Source organism: Penicillium angulare (genome assembly GCF_028827245.1).
Source record: "Penicillium angulare strain IBT 27051 chromosome Unknown utg000005l_segment0_segment0, whole genome shotgun sequence".
NCBI lineage: Eukaryota > Fungi > Ascomycota > Eurotiomycetes > Eurotiales > Aspergillaceae > Penicillium > Penicillium angulare.
Window position 1 is genome coordinate 632,827 of NW_026623164.1, and position 20,725 is coordinate 653,551.

The 20,725-nt window shown below is 45.5% G+C and overlaps 8 protein-coding genes across 8 annotated transcripts; 2 read left to right on the forward strand and 6 right to left on the reverse strand.

Annotated features, from left to right (window-relative positions):
* Positions 1-1,293: 1,293 nt before the first annotated feature.
* On the forward strand, positions 1,294-2,890 carry N7478_007627 (putative clock controled protein (Ccg-8); the record flags this gene model as incomplete). Its single annotated transcript, XM_056923841.1, has 2 exons — positions 1,294-1,396; positions 1,620-2,890. 2 exons carry the CDS (start codon positions 1,294-1,296, stop codon positions 2,888-2,890), a joined length of 1,374 nt encoding a protein of 457 aa, XP_056776567.1.
* A 595-nt stretch (positions 2,891-3,485) lies between these two features.
* N7478_007628 (type III PLP-dependent enzyme) lies at positions 3,486-5,101 on the reverse strand (the record flags this gene model as incomplete). The annotated part of the gene is made up of 4 exons (XM_056923842.1): positions 3,486-3,577; positions 3,636-4,217; positions 4,284-4,679; positions 4,765-5,101. The coding sequence occupies 4 exons, from the start codon at positions 5,099-5,101 to the stop codon at positions 3,486-3,488; spliced, it is 1,407 nt and encodes a 468-aa protein (XP_056776568.1).
* A 1,680-nt stretch (positions 5,102-6,781) lies between these two features.
* N7478_007629 (alpha/beta fold hydrolase) lies at positions 6,782-7,696 on the reverse strand (the record flags this gene model as incomplete). The annotated part of the gene is made up of 1 exon (XM_056923843.1): positions 6,782-7,696. One exon carries the CDS (start codon positions 7,694-7,696, stop codon positions 6,782-6,784), a length of 915 nt encoding a protein of 304 aa, XP_056776569.1.
* Positions 7,697-8,503: 807 nt separating this feature from the next.
* On the reverse strand, positions 8,504-10,401 carry N7478_007630 (uncharacterized protein; the record flags this gene model as incomplete). The annotated part of the gene is made up of 7 exons (XM_056923844.1): positions 8,504-8,553; positions 8,744-9,109; positions 9,172-9,253; positions 9,335-9,999; positions 10,055-10,112; positions 10,171-10,191; positions 10,267-10,401. 7 exons carry the CDS (start codon positions 10,399-10,401, stop codon positions 8,504-8,506), a joined length of 1,377 nt encoding a protein of 458 aa, XP_056776570.1.
* A 497-nt stretch (positions 10,402-10,898) lies between these two features.
* Positions 10,899-11,206, forward strand: N7478_007631 (uncharacterized protein; the record flags this gene model as incomplete). The annotated part of the gene is made up of 2 exons (XM_056923845.1): positions 10,899-10,964; positions 11,075-11,206. The coding sequence occupies 2 exons, from the start codon at positions 10,899-10,901 to the stop codon at positions 11,204-11,206; spliced, it is 198 nt and encodes a 65-aa protein (XP_056776571.1).
* Positions 11,207-12,515: 1,309 nt separating this feature from the next.
* On the reverse strand, positions 12,516-13,469 carry N7478_007632 (GIY-YIG nuclease family protein; the record flags this gene model as incomplete). Its single annotated transcript, XM_056923846.1, has 1 exon — positions 12,516-13,469. The coding sequence occupies one exon, from the start codon at positions 13,467-13,469 to the stop codon at positions 12,516-12,518; it is 954 nt and encodes a 317-aa protein (XP_056776572.1).
* A 1,497-nt stretch (positions 13,470-14,966) lies between these two features.
* N7478_007633 (uncharacterized protein) lies at positions 14,967-15,380 on the reverse strand (the record flags this gene model as incomplete). The annotated part of the gene is made up of 1 exon (XM_056923847.1): positions 14,967-15,380. The coding sequence occupies one exon, from the start codon at positions 15,378-15,380 to the stop codon at positions 14,967-14,969; it is 414 nt and encodes a 137-aa protein (XP_056776573.1).
* A 4,080-nt stretch (positions 15,381-19,460) lies between these two features.
* N7478_007634 (uncharacterized protein) lies at positions 19,461-20,438 on the reverse strand (the record flags this gene model as incomplete). The annotated part of the gene is made up of 1 exon (XM_056923848.1): positions 19,461-20,438. One exon carries the CDS (start codon positions 20,436-20,438, stop codon positions 19,461-19,463), a length of 978 nt encoding a protein of 325 aa, XP_056776574.1.
* Positions 20,439-20,725: the final 287 nt, after the last annotated feature.

Genomic DNA, 20,725 nt, shown 5'->3' on the forward strand with positions numbered 1-20,725 from the left:
ATTTACGAGCTACGTACATATCTGTTTGAAAAACATGTTGGAGTACATAGTAGAACCCGAAGCACTTTGTGATTTAATTGAGATATCCCGATGGATCCGTCGTTGTGGAAATGATAATGCAGGGCTATGTATAAGATTGTTCTACTGTACACTGGTATAACCTGAACCTAAAGTTTTGACTTGGAAAGCCAAAAGATTCATTCAGCTTGAACTTGAATGACCTTTACCTATCCTGTACACCGGAGACCGGGAAAGAATCCTTCAGAAGTCAAATTAAGAACTTGAACTTAACAGCATATGTAATTGATCGATGTTGCCTGTATACAGTATTCCGCTGTTCTCAATTTTGAGTCTCATCATTCATTCAACGGGAAAGAAAGTACACGATCTACCCATCCAACCAACACTCCCAGCTCATAGTTTCGCGAGCGCTGATTTATCCATCGCTGACAGCTGGTGAAGATCTCCGGAACTCGGCTTGAAACAAACTCGCAACTAGACCCCAAAAGGAGACTGCTAGCCCCCCACATCACATGCAGGTCGGTATAAATGAACAGGCTAGCGGGAAAGGCTATGAAATGCCGACGGGTAAGAGTGGGATTGTGATTAGCCGTTTTTCTGGTCTAGTGTGGTGATTAGCACCTGCCTGATTCAAGTTTGTACCCATATGAACTGAAGTCGTGCTTTAGGTTCATTCCAAGTGATCGTGATATTCAGATGCTACTAGTAGTACATAGGCTATACCGTGGACGTAAAGAGTATACAGGATGTACATACTATGGGAGGCAAGGGCATGTGATTTGCACGGGACAGAGTATTCCGATCATGTCAATATCGATCAATAGTATTATTCGGCTTATGTGTAGATTGTTCTGTTCAAAAGTATTCGTTTGTGTACTAAGGGTTCGTCAAATCAAGTGGGGGTTCTCATGTATAGTCTCTTCGTTAGATTTGTAGTAGTACGGAGAACAGGCTCGGTAGTTGTTCAAGATACCCCAACAAACATGGATTCCCATGATACTAATAAGGGTATAAACCACGAGATGAAGTACCCGGGTACCTAATTTTACTATGTATATACTATGTACGGTGAAGTACCGGTACATCTCGGCTTGAATCCGTTGGGGCCTGGGATTAACATGTGAAGCGTGTCATGGTCCGTGACACTCTTAGTCAGTGGAACCTCCTTCACGTGAAATCCGTCTCTTGCCACTTCTGGTTCATTATTCTGCGACTCCACTTCTCTGAACTCCGATCTTGAGGGAAAGAAATAATAATGCTCCTGCCGCCGTGATGGACCTTGACTCCCATCCCGACGATCGCGCTCGTCGAGCTGCCAGTGTGCTCTCTATGGATGATCTCGAAGCCGCGCAAGCACTTGAGGGTCTTCGCTCCGGTACGTTTACTTAGCGCCGAGTTCGGACATCCATCCCACTTGATTTGATTTTTGATCTCATATTTGGGGATCGGTCTGCGAAGCCTACCTCCAGCGACAATAATCGCTTCCCCAAGACTATTATATTGAGGGATCCGCGATCCTGGCAAATTACCAGCGTCGCTCGAGTCCAAGAGATGGAAAATAAAGTAACTCGCGTATACTAATTCTTCTTGATCATCAGATTTCGGACAGTCACCTCAAGCGTCGCGACAACCCATCCAAAATACAAATACATCCCCAGGCTCTCCGCAGTCTGAACCGCTACTATCCCTCCTCACCTCATCGCATCCTCTCATCTCCTCCGCTATCAACGGTTCCGTCTCAGCCTACACAACGTCAAAGTCGTACTCGGCGCGTTTCAAGTCCGGCGCAGAATTTATCGAGCGCAATATTGGATCACCAGTCGCGAATACGGTTGGATCTGTTGGGCGCAAAACTGGCGTCGAAAGTGGTCTGCGCTGGGCGCTGCAACGACGAGAATCTTCGCGGGAATCGAAGCATAGTAGTAAGCGTCGGAAGGTGAACGCGGAGACATCCCAGGATATGGATGTTGAGAGGGGACCAGAAGAAACTGTCGACCAGGACCAGGGACCGAATCACAATCACAGCCGAAGCCAAAGTCAATCTCAGCCACGGACACGAAGCTCCTCTGACCTTTCGATGGCCGATACACTTCCACCATATGACGATATGCGGTCTCCACGGTACGAGGAGAAGCCTGGACGTCAGGCACCGCCGACATGGCAGAGTCGACTTGTTATCTCTACATCGGGATTAGGTGTGGCTATGAGTGAAGAGTCACTCCGCAGTTTGACGTACTGTTTGACCTGGCTGCGCTGGGCAAATGGCCGACTTGGCAAGTCCATAGTTGCGCTTCAGAATGCCATGACAGAATGGGAGAATCAAAAGAAGAGCCAGTCGCAGCAAAGTGATGCCGAGGGCGGAGAAAGCGCATCACTATTGACGCAGCGTATTGCGGCAGTCAAGGCGGATGTCCTTTCAACCCTGAAGCAGGTTGTTGATGTTGTCTCAAAGTACGCTGGAGGTGCATTGCCCGAAAACGCACGTCACCTGGTCCGACGACACTTGACATCTCTTCCACATCGTTTCCAGATGGCGAGTACATCACAGCCACCACCTGGTTCCGTTGAGGCTTCTACAGACGCCACAGTTGGCGCTCACCGTATCCTTGTTCTAGCCAATGAAGGTCTGGATATCCTTGGCCAGGTCAGCGGTGTAGTGAACGATACTCTTGTCAGTGCTGAGCACTGGTGCGAGCGACTTGGGCGCAAGCGCCCTGACAACAAATCTGCACAGGATCTGGAGAAACAGAACCCATCTGCCACCCCGGATGCTCAACCGTACGATATGGACATCAAGCAACCCATAATGACTGAGTCTGCTGATGCTGCCCAACACGATGTTCAGATGGCTGGAACCGAAAAGGTTTAATGGAAATTTTCCATTACAGTCTTGCGACGGGAAACATTCTCTTTTTTTTTCCTCTTTTTTTTTTTTTTCTTTACTGTTGATTTATCTATGGTTCTGTGACGGTATTTATGACTGATATCCTATAAGTGTTATTAAGCCTTTCTTTCAGCTGTGCAATTGGACAACCCTATTCAAGGACATATGGTTCTTGAGACTAATTCAATTTCCTTGGGTTCGATTCGAGCTTCATTTTGCAAAACTACTTTTCCTTTGAAAAAAAATCTGTTCCTCAAGTCTCTACTATGATTTCATTTGGTAGATCTTGAAAATATGATTAGTCCGAGAAAAAGCTACCTATCGAGCTATGATCCATAGCTTGCAGCTTCTAGCTCCAGGAACCATGACGTGGTTCCATATAAACTTTTATGACATGTGCCAAGCTTCGCTCGTTCGTGGTTCCTTCTTTCCAAATGTGGACAAGGAAAGCGACCTCAAGAGACAATAAAAACGCCAAGAGGAAAAAGAAAGAACCCGAATAATCTATTTGCCCTGATACAATGCGCAGACGCCTAGTAAAAGCCAAGCCCTAATGCAAACACTCTCAAGCGAACTGACGTTATAACCCCGACATCGTCTCACTGTTAATATAGAATGTGTCCAAAGAAGAACTGAACCCATTGAACCTAGTTGCCGTCGTACTAGTGTATGCTGGACGCACTGGCAGTTAGCACCATTCTCACACGCAGATGCAAGGAGGAATCCATACCACCCATATCATTGTACTTCAACCAATCTCCAATCCGAACCTCAGATCCAAAACTAGCCTCCTTGGCCACACAATCAACCCCATCACATGTCGGACCCCAAATAGAATATCTATACTCCTTCTTTTCCTTCAAGATCTCTCTCTTGTCCGTATTCCCATTGCCTTTCCCATTCAGTCCACTACCTCCGCTCCCCCTCACCAAAACAGGAACCATAACCTCCTTCTCCATAATAACATTCATAAAACTCCCATAAACCCCATCATTCTGATAAAGCATATCCAAAGCCCCATTCTGCGCCGCAAGACCCATCTGCCGTCTTCGGGAAATAACCCTCGACACAAGCGTGTATGCGCTTCGGGCATAAAAACGGCCCGGTTCAGCAATGGCTGTTACACCTGTGGGGAACTCTGCACGGAGAGATGATAATATGTGTGCGGATATGGATTCGAAACTGCTATCTTCGAAACCACCGCCTATATCTAGGATTGTTGGATTGAATCCTAAGAGATTTGCTTGTTTGAAAACTTCGCCGGCGTGACGGATTGCGCTGCTGAATGCTTCTGCGTTTTTGGCGCCAGTTCCTAAACACCTGTAAGCACATGAATGTATAATTAGGTATAACGTGCAAACTTGAATCTCAATCTTACCAACATGAAAACTAACTCCCTCAACCTCAAATCCCAACTCCTTCGCTCTCGCCAACAAAATACTTGTAGTATCAAGCGGAGCACCGAACTTATCCCCAAAACAAATAAGAGCACTATCGTCATTGGCGTAGATTCGAAGCAAAAGTTTAGCTTCAGGCATATGCATCTTTATCGTATCTAGTTCATCGATATTATCGAATGTTGTGCGTTGTACACGCATTTGGCTAGCGAAAACCAACGAAGCTGCTGATTTACATGGATTCGCAAAGAGGATACGTGCAGGATCAACGCCTAGATTGAGGACTGTTCGGATTTCTTCGATGGAAGCACAGTCGAAGCCTGTTCCGTGGTCTGCGAGGGACTTTATAAGTGTAGGATCTGAATTGCATTTTATCGCTAAAAATGAATTTAGCAAAGTTCAGTTCAGTCCAGTCTTCTTTGCGTTTGAAACAGCCCAAGAAGCTGGAAAATTAATACCTACCATAATAAGGTCGTATATTTGGTAAATTTTGCTTCCACCGTCTATGTTGTCTAGCGATTTGACCGAGGTCTGCAATGAAGAATGACTCGTCTCCACCCACCGCTCCACGTTTGTTTATCCGAGAAACATTGCCCTCAATTGCGAAGTCGATTAGTTCCTCCGGCGTGTGTCTGTATTCTAGAGTCGGCATGATTCTATCCCTTTGAGCGGGTTTCTCTTGTATAGGGAGTGAAACAGGGACGGGATCCTTGAGAAAGGGTAGGAAGTCCATGATTGCAGCGAAGGCGTGGTCTAGTGCAGTAGGTGAGGATATGAACGGCTTCAACTGCAAATACATGTATATGATGTATGATGGAATTAGGTTCGGGTCGGTAGGGCCGCTCGGCTGTGCTTGGGTGACTTAATCAGTGGCGAGAAGAGTAAGTGTTGGGGATAACTCCTATATGTAAGATTTTAGAAAGCGATGGCAAGAGTCTCGGCTGAGATGTCGAAATGCAGCCGTTTATTAATCCGTTGAGTCCTTTTAGGCCCCTCTAGTCTGAGCTGTACACCTAGGTACCTATAAACCGTGTTTCATGTGCAGATGGGGCGCCGGGAGCTTGGAAGAGCTCCGAAGCTGATAGGTTTGCGTGCCAAAGGCGCTGCATGGCGACGCACCTATAGGCTAGCGGAGTAACACAGAGCGAGGCTATTGTCTGAGACTAAAAGACCTGATCAATGCAAAGCTAGCTGCATGAGAAAGACAGATAATAAGTGGGTTGAGAGGGTCATTTACGTAAAATAAAGGGGAGTTCATGCGGCAAAAGCCCGCTTAGAAGGTTGAAGATGCGTTAGCTCATGTAGAGGAGTGGGTATCGAGCTGAAAAAAGATCTAATAAGATTTCAATGTGTTATGGGGCAGATTCGCGAAGCCGATACGGACAAGTTATGGCTGTAAATAGCGCACTCGTCACATATGTCCACTGATGTCAATTAACTACGCGGCCTGTGCTGAGTACATAGGTGCATAAATTCGACAATTTGTTTCCAGCGATTCCGTCACGGTTGATAAAGATGAGTGCAGAATGGTGAGATGGGGATTCTTGTTGACACGAACTTGAATGGAGCTGGGCCCGGGATGTGGGTCGATGGTCGATCTTCTTACAGATCGAGATCGACATGGCAATGTCGGTGAGGAACCAGGCTTGATCCCGCTTGGTGGCAGGAAAGTTTCGGCTCAAATGGCTGAAATTAGATCGTAGACGACTACAGAGTAAATTACAAGCACATGAATCGGATAGAGTATTGAAGGATTTCTCCCACGGTTGAACATGCACAGGACATACACAAATGCAAACTTGAATGCATTAAATAAGTACAGAAATGCTGCGGGCGTAAACCCCATTCTCACCCAACCCACAAACCAGGATCCAGATCCGCAATTCTGGTTTAAGCAGGTGCTCCTGTGATCCATACAAAGCAGCCGAAGGCCTAGATTCCGCAGCGTAGATGGTAGCTACAATTAGTTGAGGGATTGTTTTTTTGTTCGCGGTCGCCTCTGCTGGAGAACCTGTAAGCTGCAAGTGCGATATGCCGACGATCTTGCCAACCCGAGATGATGTGATGCCCGGCTCAAGATTTCAAGTTCATGTGTAACAAGAACACGGTGCCCCTGCATCGATAGATAGTGGGTCAAAAGGCGGACAGACGAAAGAGACTGCAGGTGTTTGTTTTATTGGAGGAAGATTGACCAGTTTCCTTGATTCTTCTCTTTTGGCGTGGTGGCTAGCTGATCGATCCCTCTGTTTGCTCCACTCCGAAGAACTTGGAAGAAAAAAGCTGAAGATCGTACAGATCGTACGGAGGACGAATTTACTATCGTACTTGGCACGGCAGTCGGACACAATCAGAATCCAGATAAGCAATGTTCCAAGGGTACAATATGGAATATGCAGTATAACCTGCTGTATTCCCTTAAGAAAAAAGTTCCAAGTCATAGTATCTCCTTCTCGATCTGAAAATATGATATCCACACAGTCTACCGATTAACCTGACTCAACCACCAGCCCAGCTCCACGCCAAGATTGCCCTCTTGATCGTACATCACTAGATGACCAGCCTCATCAATTAACACAACTTCTCTAGCATTCAATTTATCTCCCAATCGCCACGCGGTTTCGACTGGAATCCAACCATCATCTTTACCCCAAATAATCCGAACTGGTATCTTCCGGCCAACTTCCGGATAACGAGACTCAACCTCCTCCGTACTGCGACTATTTGCCTGGACCATCTGTCTCACAAAACCCTTTCTCCCTTCCTCGCTCACAAGCCAAGGTGCTTTCAAAACATCCATCATCTCTTTGCTCAGAGGCCGATATGACGCATCGCGAATATAAGACTCAACAACCCCCTCAAAAACAGGGCCTGTCAAAGCCTGGAAAACATCTTCATTCTCCGCAACTAACTTGAACAGCGGCTGTCCGAACGGGCCCAGAGCAACCACGTTAATCAGACACAAACTCGCGAACTGACAATCATGAAGGATATGCGCCCGTAGACTCATCAAACCACCGTGATCATGCGCAACTACATGTGCCTCTTTCGTACCCCAACTGGTTGACCAGTACTTGTAGAGTGCAGCAAATACCTCCGATTGCTGCGATAAGTCTGCGTCAAGAGCAAGTTCTTTACTAATGCTGTTTTCTTTTCCCGGGAGTGCTTGACCCAGAGGGCTATCGCCGAAACCGGGGTTATCGAAAAGATAGACTTGAAAGTAATTCGCGAGGGATTTGGCGTGGGTATGCCAGACCTTTGAAGACCATGGTGTGCCGTGGACGAAGATCAAAGGGGGCGAAGATGACTTGCCGAGAGATGTCCAGTGGATTTGATAGTTATGCGTAGCGCTCGAATACTCGAAAGTTTGGTTGAGTTGGATTGTTGATGAAGACATATTGGAAGTTGTAATATTGTCTTTGAAAAGCCAGTCTATAGGATAGAATATCTGGGATGTCTCATGTTCTACGTTATAATTATACGACTTATTGCTCGTTGTTGTAGATGTGACCAATCAACATTTCGTCAAAGCAGAAACGCGTCGGGTTAAGTCAAAGTGCGTATGCAGACCATTGGTAAGCACGAGCCAACATTTTGAAAATTGATCTGCCCCTCATTAGCCGGCTTCAGATTTAATTGCAAACGCCCTGCTACTGTGTGGAGCGCGTTGAATGAAGTCGCGATCGAATTGTTCTTCTTCCTCTTTCTCAAGCATTTGGTAAGAAAGCACCCTAGTCATGACAGCTCTTTTAAAAAATCTTAGATGTTACTAAAAACTACAAAAAAAGCATCTGAAGCCTAGTGCGTCGGGTAAGGTCAATGTGTGTGGCACATACTGCTAACGGCGGGCCGATTGACTGGTTCCGAACCAAGGTTAATGGTCAGATATGGCTTAGATATGAAGCTCAGATGGAAGAAATATGTGGTTCAATGCCATCTCATCTTATGTGGACTCCATATTAAAGTGCAAGCGACGAGAATTGCGAGGATTGCTCCATTGGGAATTCCAGATGTTTAAAGTTCTTCTTTATTTAGAAAATAGTAAAGATTCTCTGGGAAGATGTATGTGTCTTGAATCCAACGCCTTAACCAACTCGGCCACACTTGCTGGGTCTTTAATAGGCATTAGAAGCAATGCAAAGTCGATATGCGGCTATTTGAACAGTATGTTCGTCATCATGCTGTCGTAAGGAATGGGATATCACTAATCATCAAAGTCATCATCATTGAAGTTGTCGTCATCGTCGTCGTCGGCTGTGTCTGTCACAGCTATAGTCCGGGTCTGCATAATAATCATCAAGTCGTCAACCACCCAAAGCTGCATCTGGAACGCCGAAGTTCTAAGCGCCAAGCAGTGGCTGTCTCTCTGCGTCCTCATCATTCCGATTCTTGGATCCGGCACTCAGCCAAAGCATAGGTGCGGCTGTAAGTAGAGCTAAAACACCCAGCCCGAGTGTCATTACTTTCCATCCATATGCAAAGGAGATAAAGCCCCCTTGGATAGGGCCGAGTGCGCGACCCCCAAAATGCGCCACGGTTTGGAGACCAAAAGCTTGTGCGATTGCTCCACTCTTTCCAAATATCCCGGGGTTCTCTGTTTCAATATCAGAGAGTGCTCGTTGAATTTCAAGCAACAGTGCTAGTCCACAGATATCAAGACAAAGTCCAACTGCAGCCAAGAGAGCGTAAAAAATGGACTTGTGAAGTGTAGTGTTTTGCTCAATAAAATGAAGGGAAATCAAGGCAGGCGACAGAAGAGCGAAGCTGCCAAAAGCAATGGCTCTAGATCCGAAACGCTCGCACATCCACGCTACATTATTTGTTAGTTTACATGCATGATACTGTAGGCGATTGCCAGATAGTTCGACGTACCAAATAAAGGCTGGAGAAACGCGCCAAAGGCTAGTGGGATGAATATCAATCCAGTATTCAGTGTATCCCAGTGCAGTTCATGCTGCACAAAGATAGGTAGTGTCTTTGTTATGGTTAGCCTCCAGGGCTGAGATAAAATTGCATTTGAAGCATTTAGACTCACCGTGTGAAATGCAGAAATAACTAGTCCACTGACAATGACCGCCCACAGGCTTATCATAATCTTAGGCTGCCCAAGAAGCTTGAAAAAGGCCATTGAGCTGCCGGTGTCAGATCTCTGCCTCGATTGGTCTCTATTGAATATAGTCTCGCAAGAGAAATATCCAGATGTGTAATTATGGCCTTTGCAGGGACAGTATTCGGGCAAGGTGATCCAGCGTGCCGCAACCTTCTTCTCGATCACGGCGAGTCGTAAAATCAGGTCAAGAGCAATGAGCCCGAAAGCCATTCCACATATAGCATAAAATCCACCGTATTCGAATATCATGGTTCCTATCAGTGGTCCGAACATGAGGCCCAGGCTCTTGGCGGTGCCGACATAACCAAACAACTCTCCGAGGTGATGCTTATCGACTGCGTCGGTCAAAATCTCCATCCCGGCCATAGTTGTCATTGAAGTTGCAGCGCCTTGTAGCCCCTTTGCAGCGATGAAGCAGGGCATTGACTGGGCTGTTGTGAATAAAGCGATGGACCCGAAGAGGAATACAAGACCAAAGAAATAGAGGTCTTGACGACTGCCGGGAAAAGAAAGAAAAAACCCGAAGATGGGACTGAAAAAAAGTGTCGACGCGGCCTCCGATAGTAAGAGAGCACTGTTCCAATATTGGCCTAACGAGTCATGAGAATTTGCCTGAATTGGATCCACCAGGCCATTCGCACATACATTCTTCAAATGGCACCTCGCTGCGAGATACAATAACTGTCGGCAAGATAGGAACGAGCTGAAAATCACAGGAAGTTAGAATGATATGTGTTGGAACCCCGCAGGAAAAGCCATACCATCGCGTACACAAACACGTCCTAACACACATCAAGTCAGCATCCACTCTCTTGGTACTATTATTTCGAGTTCTTCAGTTGACACCCCACACTTACCACAAAAAGAGAGAGCGCAATCGTCTTCACAATGAATGACTGCGAAGACCGCTGTCGCAATAGTAATGGACGTTCATTGTTTCCGATGTAATACACGACCTCGCAGTCAGACATAGGTACCCGTGGGTAATACATGATGTCCGGGGCAGGAAGTGAAACGGTTTGGATCCTGAAACTTAAGTCGGCGAAGGCCCCGACTTTTAAACAAACGAGAACCACGCGAGCCCCAAGAATTTCATGCATAAGGTGACGACACACGGACCTAAGTGGAGCTTTTCCATATGCTTGCTTCTTCTTACCGAGCTCGTGAGGCGCTCCAGCAAGCTCACATGGCTCAAGCGCCTCGATTCAACAAGTCATGACGAAGCATTCCTATTCAAGGTCCTCGCTACAATCTGAACCTGCATTCTGCAGCATTCCGCCCTTCCAATCAGCAGCTCACGCGTGTGACCTGTGCGATCAGGCCGAGTTACAGTGTAACAACCCCACCAACATCGAATAGAGGAGCAACATCCCCTGGAAGATCGCAAGTTAGCGGTGAACCTTTATTTGATCTGTCTGGCTGCGCCACCGCAACCATGCAGTTTCATGCATAATTCAGCTACACATTAGAGCGTGGCCAAATCTCAAACATGGACTCCGTTGACCGTATTCAAGTGGGGACAGCTGTTGAGCTCGTGATAGGCGGGGGTCCGACCGTTTGCCGTTAGCCCGCAGGAATCGAGATTTCAGGATCAAAAGTGGTGGTCTAACTTCGCGTGAGTGAGGATTAATGCAGCTTCATCACACTTGCTTTTTCAACGTCCAGCTAATCGAGAAAGGATCGTCCTCGTTCAACGTGTCCTTCATGCTGCCCTACCGACAAGCCCCGGATTTATATCCTCTTCCGGAGGTTGACCCTGGTCTTGTTCCACGAGGACAAACTTTCATGGTAGGGTGAGAATGTCTTTTTTGTCTCCGGCGATAACTACGAACAGGGAATATCCCTGGCCAAAGGTGACGCTTATTAAATGCATATGAATGCACGGCGAGGTGGGCGCTGGGAATTTGGCCAGAATAAAGCCCAGCCCCCCTGTGCACTCAACCCTTTCTGAGGAAAGTTGAATACCAACTACAATGCTTCAAGATACTGTTGCGCTCGCGATCATGGGGTAGCTGTTCTGAAATGAATAGGAACTATGAGATCGTGTTGAATTGTCCGACCGATCTTCAATTGTTTCAGCATTGAGGAGATCAACACACAAACTTCCTCTTATGGAACACATCGAAATACCTCAAAAAAGGAAGGATCCGCCCGCCATCAACCCAAGGGGAAAATATGTAATTTCTTAAAACAACAACTACATTCCAGAAAATCCGTCATGTTTATCTTTTGATGCAGATGGCAAGACCAGAATGTGTCTCTTGAATATTGGCCAGATATTCATATTCTCTGAGACTCAAGTGAATCTGTTAGGTTAGCGAGGACTTTGATCCTCTTCAATTGGCTGCGGGGCCTCGATGATCAGTAACGTACCCAACATGCAGCACAACTCCCAATGTGCAGTGGAATGGCCATGAACAATCTCAAAAATGTTTGAAATTACTCCATGAAATAATTACAGTTTCATCTGTTCATTTTCTTCGCGCTAATAGGAAAGCAACTGATCCTTTTACAGATAATCTTCATCCGGTGCATATCGGAACTTTCAATGGAAAACAATGTCATCCGAACTTAAGTTATAAATCAGAACCATCTTCTAGTATAATGTTCATTCACATGTGCATATCTTCGATCGCGTCGTTAGACCGCAAACAAAATTCGCGTTGTTCCACCCATAGCGCAAAGCCATCCGAATATAAGCAAAGGGCCAAATGTACCTCCCAGGCCCTCTTCCTGATTTTTAGCCATGCTACGGTAGAATCATAGACCAAGCGGTTCTCATCTTAAGTCGAGACGCTCCTCCGCTCTGTTCGACATTCAGCCATCGGCTCTGCCGACTGGGGTCTAAAAGTTGAAGCTAGAACCGATAATGATGAAAAAGAAAGCTAGACAATATCGGATCTGCATAAACGAAAAGGGAAAAAGAAAGCAAAACCTGTGAATTAGATTCATATATTCACTTGTGCGATATGTGCAGAATCTAAAGATGCTCTAGAGAAGATAAATCCAAGGTTACCTTGGGATAAGTATATGGCCAGATGGTGTGCATGGCAGAACCTTCCAAGTGATAATGTCTCTGGTCGAAAACTTCAAGATGGCGCTCAACTTATTTGATTTTGAAGCTTTCCAGTCGCGATTCCAATGACCCTGAGCTGTTTCCATCGGAGAATTCAGCCGCACTGTCATCATCCGAGTATTCAAAATCACTGGAAGATGCAATTGGGAGAGACACCGACGGGGAACCTTTTCCTTTCTTAGAGGGAGTTGGGGCGGGTGACGAGGCTCCAATGGATTCCCTAATGGATTTCCTATGAGGACTAGAGCGACTCGCTCTGATGTTGAAAGCTCCATTCTTTTTATATGGACGCTCTTTTATGCTATCCATCCATTCACGCCATTCTTCAATTCGTGCAATGAGCTCGGCTTTGTCCACTACCAACCATTCTTTGTGTCTTTGTTCGCAGTTCGGGCAAGGTTGCTTCAGCTGACGATGACAGTCCTTGAAATCCGTGAAAATGAGCTGTTCCACGCGCTTGGCATTCCCGACCGGCTTGCAATAAATCAGCTCACATCCAGAATAACACTCTCGATGTTTTTTGAACCGATCATCTTTAGAATGGGTCTCACTAGTTCCCACTTTAAACTTGTCGGGGGAGCCGTGAAAAGAAACAACATAAATATACCCCATTTTCCCCTCCTTTTCTGTCAGTTGCTTATCCATCACGACGCTTAATGCGTCATCTCTGTCCCAAAATGCTTCATCTTTGGGATAGTCTTCGCTGCGGTCTGGCTTCGGGGTTTTAAATTCCAACGCTATTATGGGAGCAGGCCATTTGCTGTTTATGAAGTCAAACAGGGTTTTTTTGGTTGCGCGATCCTTAATCTCCTTCATCCATTGTGTCACAGTGTGTCTGGCATTTTTATCATGGGATTGACAAAGACACCTCTCACAAAATTCATGTAGAGCTTCCGAGTTTTTGAATTCACGAGAATTGCTAGCGAGGGAACGAGATATCTCCCCCAGCAACAGATGGATCGGTTCCGATTCATTGTCTTTCATTGGTATTTTGCAAGGGCTTCCCGCTTTAGTAAACATGGGGCATGCCAGATTGGGGAGTTTTCCTTCTAATAGGATCAGAAAGCTGTGGAGTGACTGGAACTGAAGGTTCGCCGAGTCCATGCTTGTGATTGAGATATTTCCCCCCTATAAATGAATAGCGAGAAATGGATTGTCGGAACAGCATACAAATTAGGAGAATCTCACTGTAAGTCGAGAGGAGAATTCGAAATTGAAAAGAATGGGGGCTTGGAGGCTTAAGTCAAGCCTGGGAGTATCTAGCCCCTCTCTCAAAAGTATTAAATGTATCCACTTCTCGAAATGAACTGGTTCATAGTGCAGCAGACAGAGTCACGCGAAGCAAGAAATTAGAGGGGGCTTATACTGATCAAGTATAGTCGACCAGTGCTACTGCGTATGAATGGATCTCATTTTAGACCCCAACTGATGTGATTGAACGTGGTCTATGTTAGTTTCATGCATGGACAGGGATCCTCAGCCGTTCCCAATCCTGCGCGTTTTGGTACGTCCAAGCCCCTGATCAATGTGTAGCAACGCATCGTCCAAAATAGCACAGGAAAGAAGCCATCGTACTTAGGTTGAGAAGATCCGAGTATTGTGAATTTGCAAGGCCCATGCTGTCCAGGCAATCTTTTATGCGGTGGCTAAGACTCCCGATACTAGTGAATTTCTACGATCGCAGGGGAGCCAACAATCGAATCCAACCCAAGATAAGACTTGGGGTAGGAAGTATAAAGGTTTATGTGTGGATTCTTTTTTCGCTGAATCTGTGACTTGGTTAATGAAATCGATAAACATTAGTGTTAATCTCAATGAGTCAAAATAGACTTCTGCTTTGGAGATAGTTGCTACTGGGGCTCGGTAAGCAAACAGATTGGACCGGAGACTGAGTAGCCTGTAACTAAGAGTATCGAGATTGGGGGGAGAGAGAGGTGATAAGGACATATCACCACCTCAGACCCCTATCTATGTACAGAAAGTAAACAGCCATAACATTCAAACCCCCTCTTAAAATTGGCCTGTATCCCGAATCCATGCAATCAAATTCACACAAATCAACCATAGGCTCTTAGTGCTGCAGATACTGTATCAACATCAGACGAATAATCCCAGCTTGAATCCAATTCTTCGGCTGCAATCAGGCGTGGATCATCTCGAACACGAATGATATACATTCAATCTCCATTTAATGGCCATTATTTCCTTGGAGAGTGGCTGAAGATCCGTGGCTACCAGATGTGCTATCAGAGGATTTTACAAGCTGATGCAAGGAACCCATAATACGTGCAAGGAATATTGGGCTGCTGGTTTAAATGAATTCGAAGCGAGAAATTCAAGCCTCTTGGGGAAAAAAGAGATCTTTACTCCATCTGACCAATCATCTACGCTGATTTTGATAAGATACTATTGGAACTTAATGAGATAATCAATGAAAGAATTCGGGCCTTGCTTTGGCGAGAAAAGGTGATCCTTAGCCCCTTAAAACATATTTGGGGTCATGTAAACGTGCGTTAGCTGATCGAGAATAGCCTGATAGTCGTAGATATTAACCGAATTCGCGTGAGCCACTTGAGGGAGAATCATCGCTTGCACCGTAGAGTCAAGATTAAAATACACGTAAAAGAACTGGGCCTTGGAGTTGCCAATAGCTTCACCATCGATGGAAAGCTTAGCTTGGATCGAGGTAATCCAGGTATCAAATTTGACAGCATTTCCAGTAAATTTTTCTGGGTCCGGAAGAGAGGTATTTGGACGGTAGAGTATCCTGGCTATCTGAGCTTGCTGAGTCTCTCTGAGAGTGTTGATCTGGCTACGAAGATCTTCAATCACGGAGTTGAATTCTGTTGAAGTAATGGCACGAAGCTGGCAAAAGCGATGGTCGTTTCGATCCATTGTGGGCAGGGTAAGAATTCTATGGCTTGGTTAGCGTTCAGCGCAAAATTCTGTATCGTAATCAACAGCTGACTCGTCAAATCATGCTGTCTCTCATACTCGACTTACAGACGCTCTTTCGGAAAGAGAGAAAAATAATGGGAAAGGGGAAGGGGAAGTTCGATAGTGGGTTGATGGGACTCAGTAACCGAATAGATTGGATCTGACCCTTAGTAGGATGTAACTAACAGTATCAAAAAACCCCTGGAGTTGGATGGGGGAGGGGAATGAGAAGAGAAAATGGAAGAGAGAGAGAGAGAGAGAGAGAGAGACTCGGAGTCTGGAGGTGGGTGCCTGGAAAGGAACGATGGAAATATCACCACAAGGCAGTCTCACAATCCTATCAATGTAGATACAGTCTGAGACACAAAAACCATAATGATAGTTTACTAGACTGCAAGATCAAGATATCAGGATACTTTTTCAATTCATAAATACTATTCAGCGCTGCAGAGAACACTTTTACGGTGTCCTGTGGCTTTTGATAATAAACAGATATTTCCCATCGGAATCATGATGAAGAGCTAGCATCTCATAGTACTATTACTGGTACGAATTGAGACTCTTCGAGGCTCTAGAGAAGTTGAACACAGGAGGTTACAGATTGTACTCCCTTTTCTGGATACTAACTCAAAACATCCCCCTTGTCACTTTCATCGAAATTCGGGTTTCCTTCCTTCGCATTCTCAGGCTGCCTCAGAATACAGCCAGTGGGTAGTACTAGTATGATAAACTTTGAAACCCCAACTTGAAGATCAGGATATAGTACATATATACTATACCTATGCTCGATCGAAGTTTTCTTTCCTAGGTAGAGCGGAGCCATTTCAGTTAGCAGTCGACAGGATGAGCTTTATCTTTACTGTTCAAATATGAAATGTGAATACGATGAATTCATCTATCACCACATGTGCACTGCCAATCATTGCAGTTGAACGAAGAATGATTAGATAACAGTTGAAACCTGGTCAAGCCGGGATACTATCATACATGTTTCCTTTGCATATACACAACAACAAGTACGCGTGATCATAGCACGAAGTATCATATAACGGCCGTTATGTTTTAGTATTCAGAAAAGACTGACTAGGTACTAGACTGACTAGGTACTAGTTTCAATACAAAAATCAAAAATTTGGCCACCGGTAAGCTGGGTGGTCCGACCCAAATAATCCTCCTCTGCCTTTCATATCACTCTCCAAATCCATCCTCGTTATCCAAGCCTGGACTTCCAGATGAAAGACCAATCATCAAACCATCAGGTCGGCAGGTAAGCGCAGTGTATCGTGGAGTTATCATTGCGATCCCATGGGTCAAACAATGCACGAGCATAGGATGGGCTTGCAGAATATTGCAGAAGTCTTAGTGCTGTGAATAGACCACTTGTCAGAATATCCGGTTAAGGGAGCTAGATGCTTCAGATAAATGAGAAAGAGCACTTACGCTACAGGAAGAGCAGGAGCAGGAGCTGCAGTTGCCGGAGCAGCAGTTGCAAGAGCAGGGAGACATGTTGATAAGGTTGGGTGGCTGAGGTCTTGAAAAAGACAAATGCTTGGAATGGTCTTGGGAAGGTTGAGAGTTCTGTGGTTGATGAAGAAAGAAGAGAGATGAGGTGTGAGGAAGGGGTATTTATATCCATTCCATCAGGCTTATCAGGCACCCATCATCCCATTAGCTGATCCCATTATAGGTACATCACCGGAGTGAGACTTGTCTCCCCAAATACCGAAAAAAGCAACCTCATCCTGATATACAAGACCCAATCCTACATTAACCTGAAATGCACCCGATGATGCGTGGAGAACGGTTGTTCAACAAATCAAATGTGCCAACACAAAGCCTGTACGTGGGGCCACGGAGGCGCCGTGTCATCAAAGCGATGTAGCCGCAGGATATTCCTAAAGTCTCGCAGCATCGTTGATTATCCGGTGGAGCCGACGGTCGTAGGCAGGGCAGGCAATCGAATGATCGGGGGGCTGGACTCCGGAGACAAAGCTGTGACAACTAGCGTTGCCACAAGTGGGTAGTCGGTGAAATTGAATCAGCGATCGTAGGATTTCCAAATATCCGAACATACTGTTGGTTCATCTTAAATGCGCTGGAAAAACTACTTGAATGGGCCAAAAAGCATTTTCGAGTTTGAGGGAGAGAGGGGGTTTTATCGAGCCCTCCATCAAGTACCTTGATGGCCAACTTCACCCTGATCTGCAAGAAATGAGAACCCTGAGGGCAAAGTGAACCAACACATTTATGAAGCATACCCGGGATATTACGGAAAAGAGGTATCCCGTATTGGAAGGTGATACGTGTTTTGAACTCAATGTCTGTCTTTTCCTACTTTCGTTAGCGTAGGAATGCGTACTCTCTTATTACTCTCGCGAACTGCGGCTATAGGGTCTCGAATCCGAGAATAGGCACTTACTAAACAGCCTGGGTTCATGAGAAGGAAGAAAACCTTGGCAGATTGGGCGTGAACGGACCCATTCCCATGAGAGCAGAGTTTGATCCCAATTCCAGGCGGACTTGTATCTTGTAACCGAGACCCTAATGGCAAGGCGACCCTCCTTGTAATGAATTTCTTTTTAACATATAATCAGTTCATGTTGAATTAGAAGATTTTCTTCGAGAAATATCGAAATTTCATGTGTCTGAGCTGCAATTTACGTTTCGAGGGTTCCCATTATTCTAATCCATAATCTTTTGCTTGTCACAAAGCAACCTTTCCATTTCCGTGGATCGTAATATGGTGGCTGCAAGTTTGTCGAACACCGTTCCTATAAAACCAGGAGCTAAGAATAATATAAAAGGGATTATTTCAAACAATATCGCAGCTAAATTGCAAAAGCTTTGGAATGAATACTGGTCTATAGGCCTTTTTATTAAAGGCCTAGTGCGTTTTCCCAGTCAAGAATGGCCCCTGCTAGGCTTACGATAATTAATGGATCGTCACGACAGGCAATTTACCACACATTGAAGCTTTCATGTGTTTAAAAACAGGATGGGAAATGATCTGCCTTTCATTAAAAGAATATACCGTTTAAGATGAATACTATAGACCATTGGATAGTATGCCCGATTCACCCCAAGCTTTAAATGATGCCGCATTTTGCTTAACTGATTGAACGTGAATGTTTGAATAGCATTGTGAAACATATCTGAGGGCCAATATTATAAAGAATCATGGTATTATAAACTATATACAGATCATGTAGTATCAGGATAGTTGCCATCGCATATCCATATTGAAGAAGTAACTTGAACAAGAGATTGGGGAAATGCAACATTGTTACTGACCTTGAACTCCTGGATGGTCGCCCGGCTATTGTTCTTGTGTTAAATGTTGAATAGAAACACCATATTTACTTGTATTATAAGCGTTATCAAGGCAATTATTGACTTGCTAAACCTGCTAAACCTTCGACCCAATTCTCATTACCAGGAATCTTATTATGCGGCCTCTTATTGGATGTATCGATTCGAACAGCCCCGCACAGCCACTCCTATCAGAGCTCCATCTTTTCTGATGCATAAGATCAATCATAGAGCAGCATACTTGTGACTGGTAAAAAGTCAAACGGCATGAACAAGTAGTCTGCCATGGGAAGCACAGCGTTTGGCCTTTTATGCAGCCCTGTAGATTGTCCCAGCTCCTTTTGACGCCATGATTCTGGGTTTCCCCGTTTCCAATTTGAGTTCGAAGCTGTGGTGTTTGATCAACGAGACTAGCTTGTTAGACGAGACAAGTCAGTCGGTACATTCATGTGATCTCTTTCGGTTTGAAGCAATTGGTGTAATGTGCTTGTGATATGAATGTAGTTCTATTGATAATGATACTTCAAGTCAAGGGCATACCATCTATGCCGTGGACGTCCATGAAAATAATAATACTCACCCTTCTTTCTCGATGCGCCATAAAATGATATTAGATAGTATATGTCCATTGAAATTCCACGAGCCCGCCAAGGTTGAATACCGAAAGGAATGTTGAAAAAAATAAATATCCGAAAAGAAAAACGACCCAGTCAGCGACGAACGATCGTCTTATCTGGCTCGGGAGTTGCGAGACTGAAATTTACCAATTCGGTTTGCCGCACCACGCCGAGCCGTTGAAGGTCGTGTGATCCTGTTAGCAAGAGAATCAGCAGTCTTTCGAGGCCGTCTGCGGCCACGATCCTGTCTCAATGTGCGCCGAATGATCTTGATCTCCTCTTCTGTTCTGCCTTCCATCCTCCAGCAGCCTTCCTGGTGATGTCCAAGCATGTTGCAATGTCCACAAAATGGCCTATTTCCCCACTTCTTAGTTACTTGAGATGTAGGTTCATCCTCGGCGAAGGAATCCTCATAGTCTTGAGTCTCAGCCATCAATTCATCCAAATCCAAGGGATGCAGCTCATTGATCGCGGATTTCTCCTCCACCATGTAATGTCTGAATCCCTCCCAGTCCGGGCCAAGGCCTTCCAGAAAAAGTGTATTGACCACCACCGGGGACACTGTATACGGGCGGGCTAATTCCATCTCGAGATGTATGGCGCTGAACTTGGCGGCATAATCACTGACACACGGGAAATTCGCGAGCCGAAGACGAGAAAGCGTTTTGAGGAGTTGAGAGAAGTCCGGACCAGACTTCGGCTGGTAGTTTGTTCGCAGGAATTCGTACATCGCATCAATGCTTATATTCTCGGGAATATTGACGAGTATTGCCCTGTCCACTGTCATGCCGAGCAGGGCGCTGAGACTCTTATCCAGTCGCTGCCAATTCTTGTAGGTTTGAGCAAGTGGCGGGTTCAAGGCGAGAAGCGGTTGCTCAGACCCGGTAACGAGATCCCACACTCCTTGGCTGTGGAATTCATTATGAATTGAGTCGTGCCATTGTTCGTAGTTCTCGGTTCCTTGAAGCTTGATTATATCGGTGAATTTGGAGATATCGAGAGGAACATCGTATCGATCGGCTCGAGTAGGCGGCGCGGTCAGAATTCCGCAGTCTTCCATGACTGTTTGGAACGCTAAATTCGGCTCCATTTGGAAGGATGGCTGGGTCTTCGTTGAATGTGAAATGAGGAGTACAGTATGTGGAGCAATCGATTATCGGGCGCGTGTGCGGGGAAACACGCGTTAGGGCTGGTTCGCGTGGCTGAATGCGGCTGCCCCACTGATACAGCGGCCACCATAGCTACATGATCAGCTTTATTAATGGGAAGAACCAGGGCCGTGAAACAAGCTGCTAATAGAAAATATGTCTTCAGATAATTATACCTAATAGCAATATTTGAAGTTGATATATCGAAAATCAAGAACGAATAAACTGT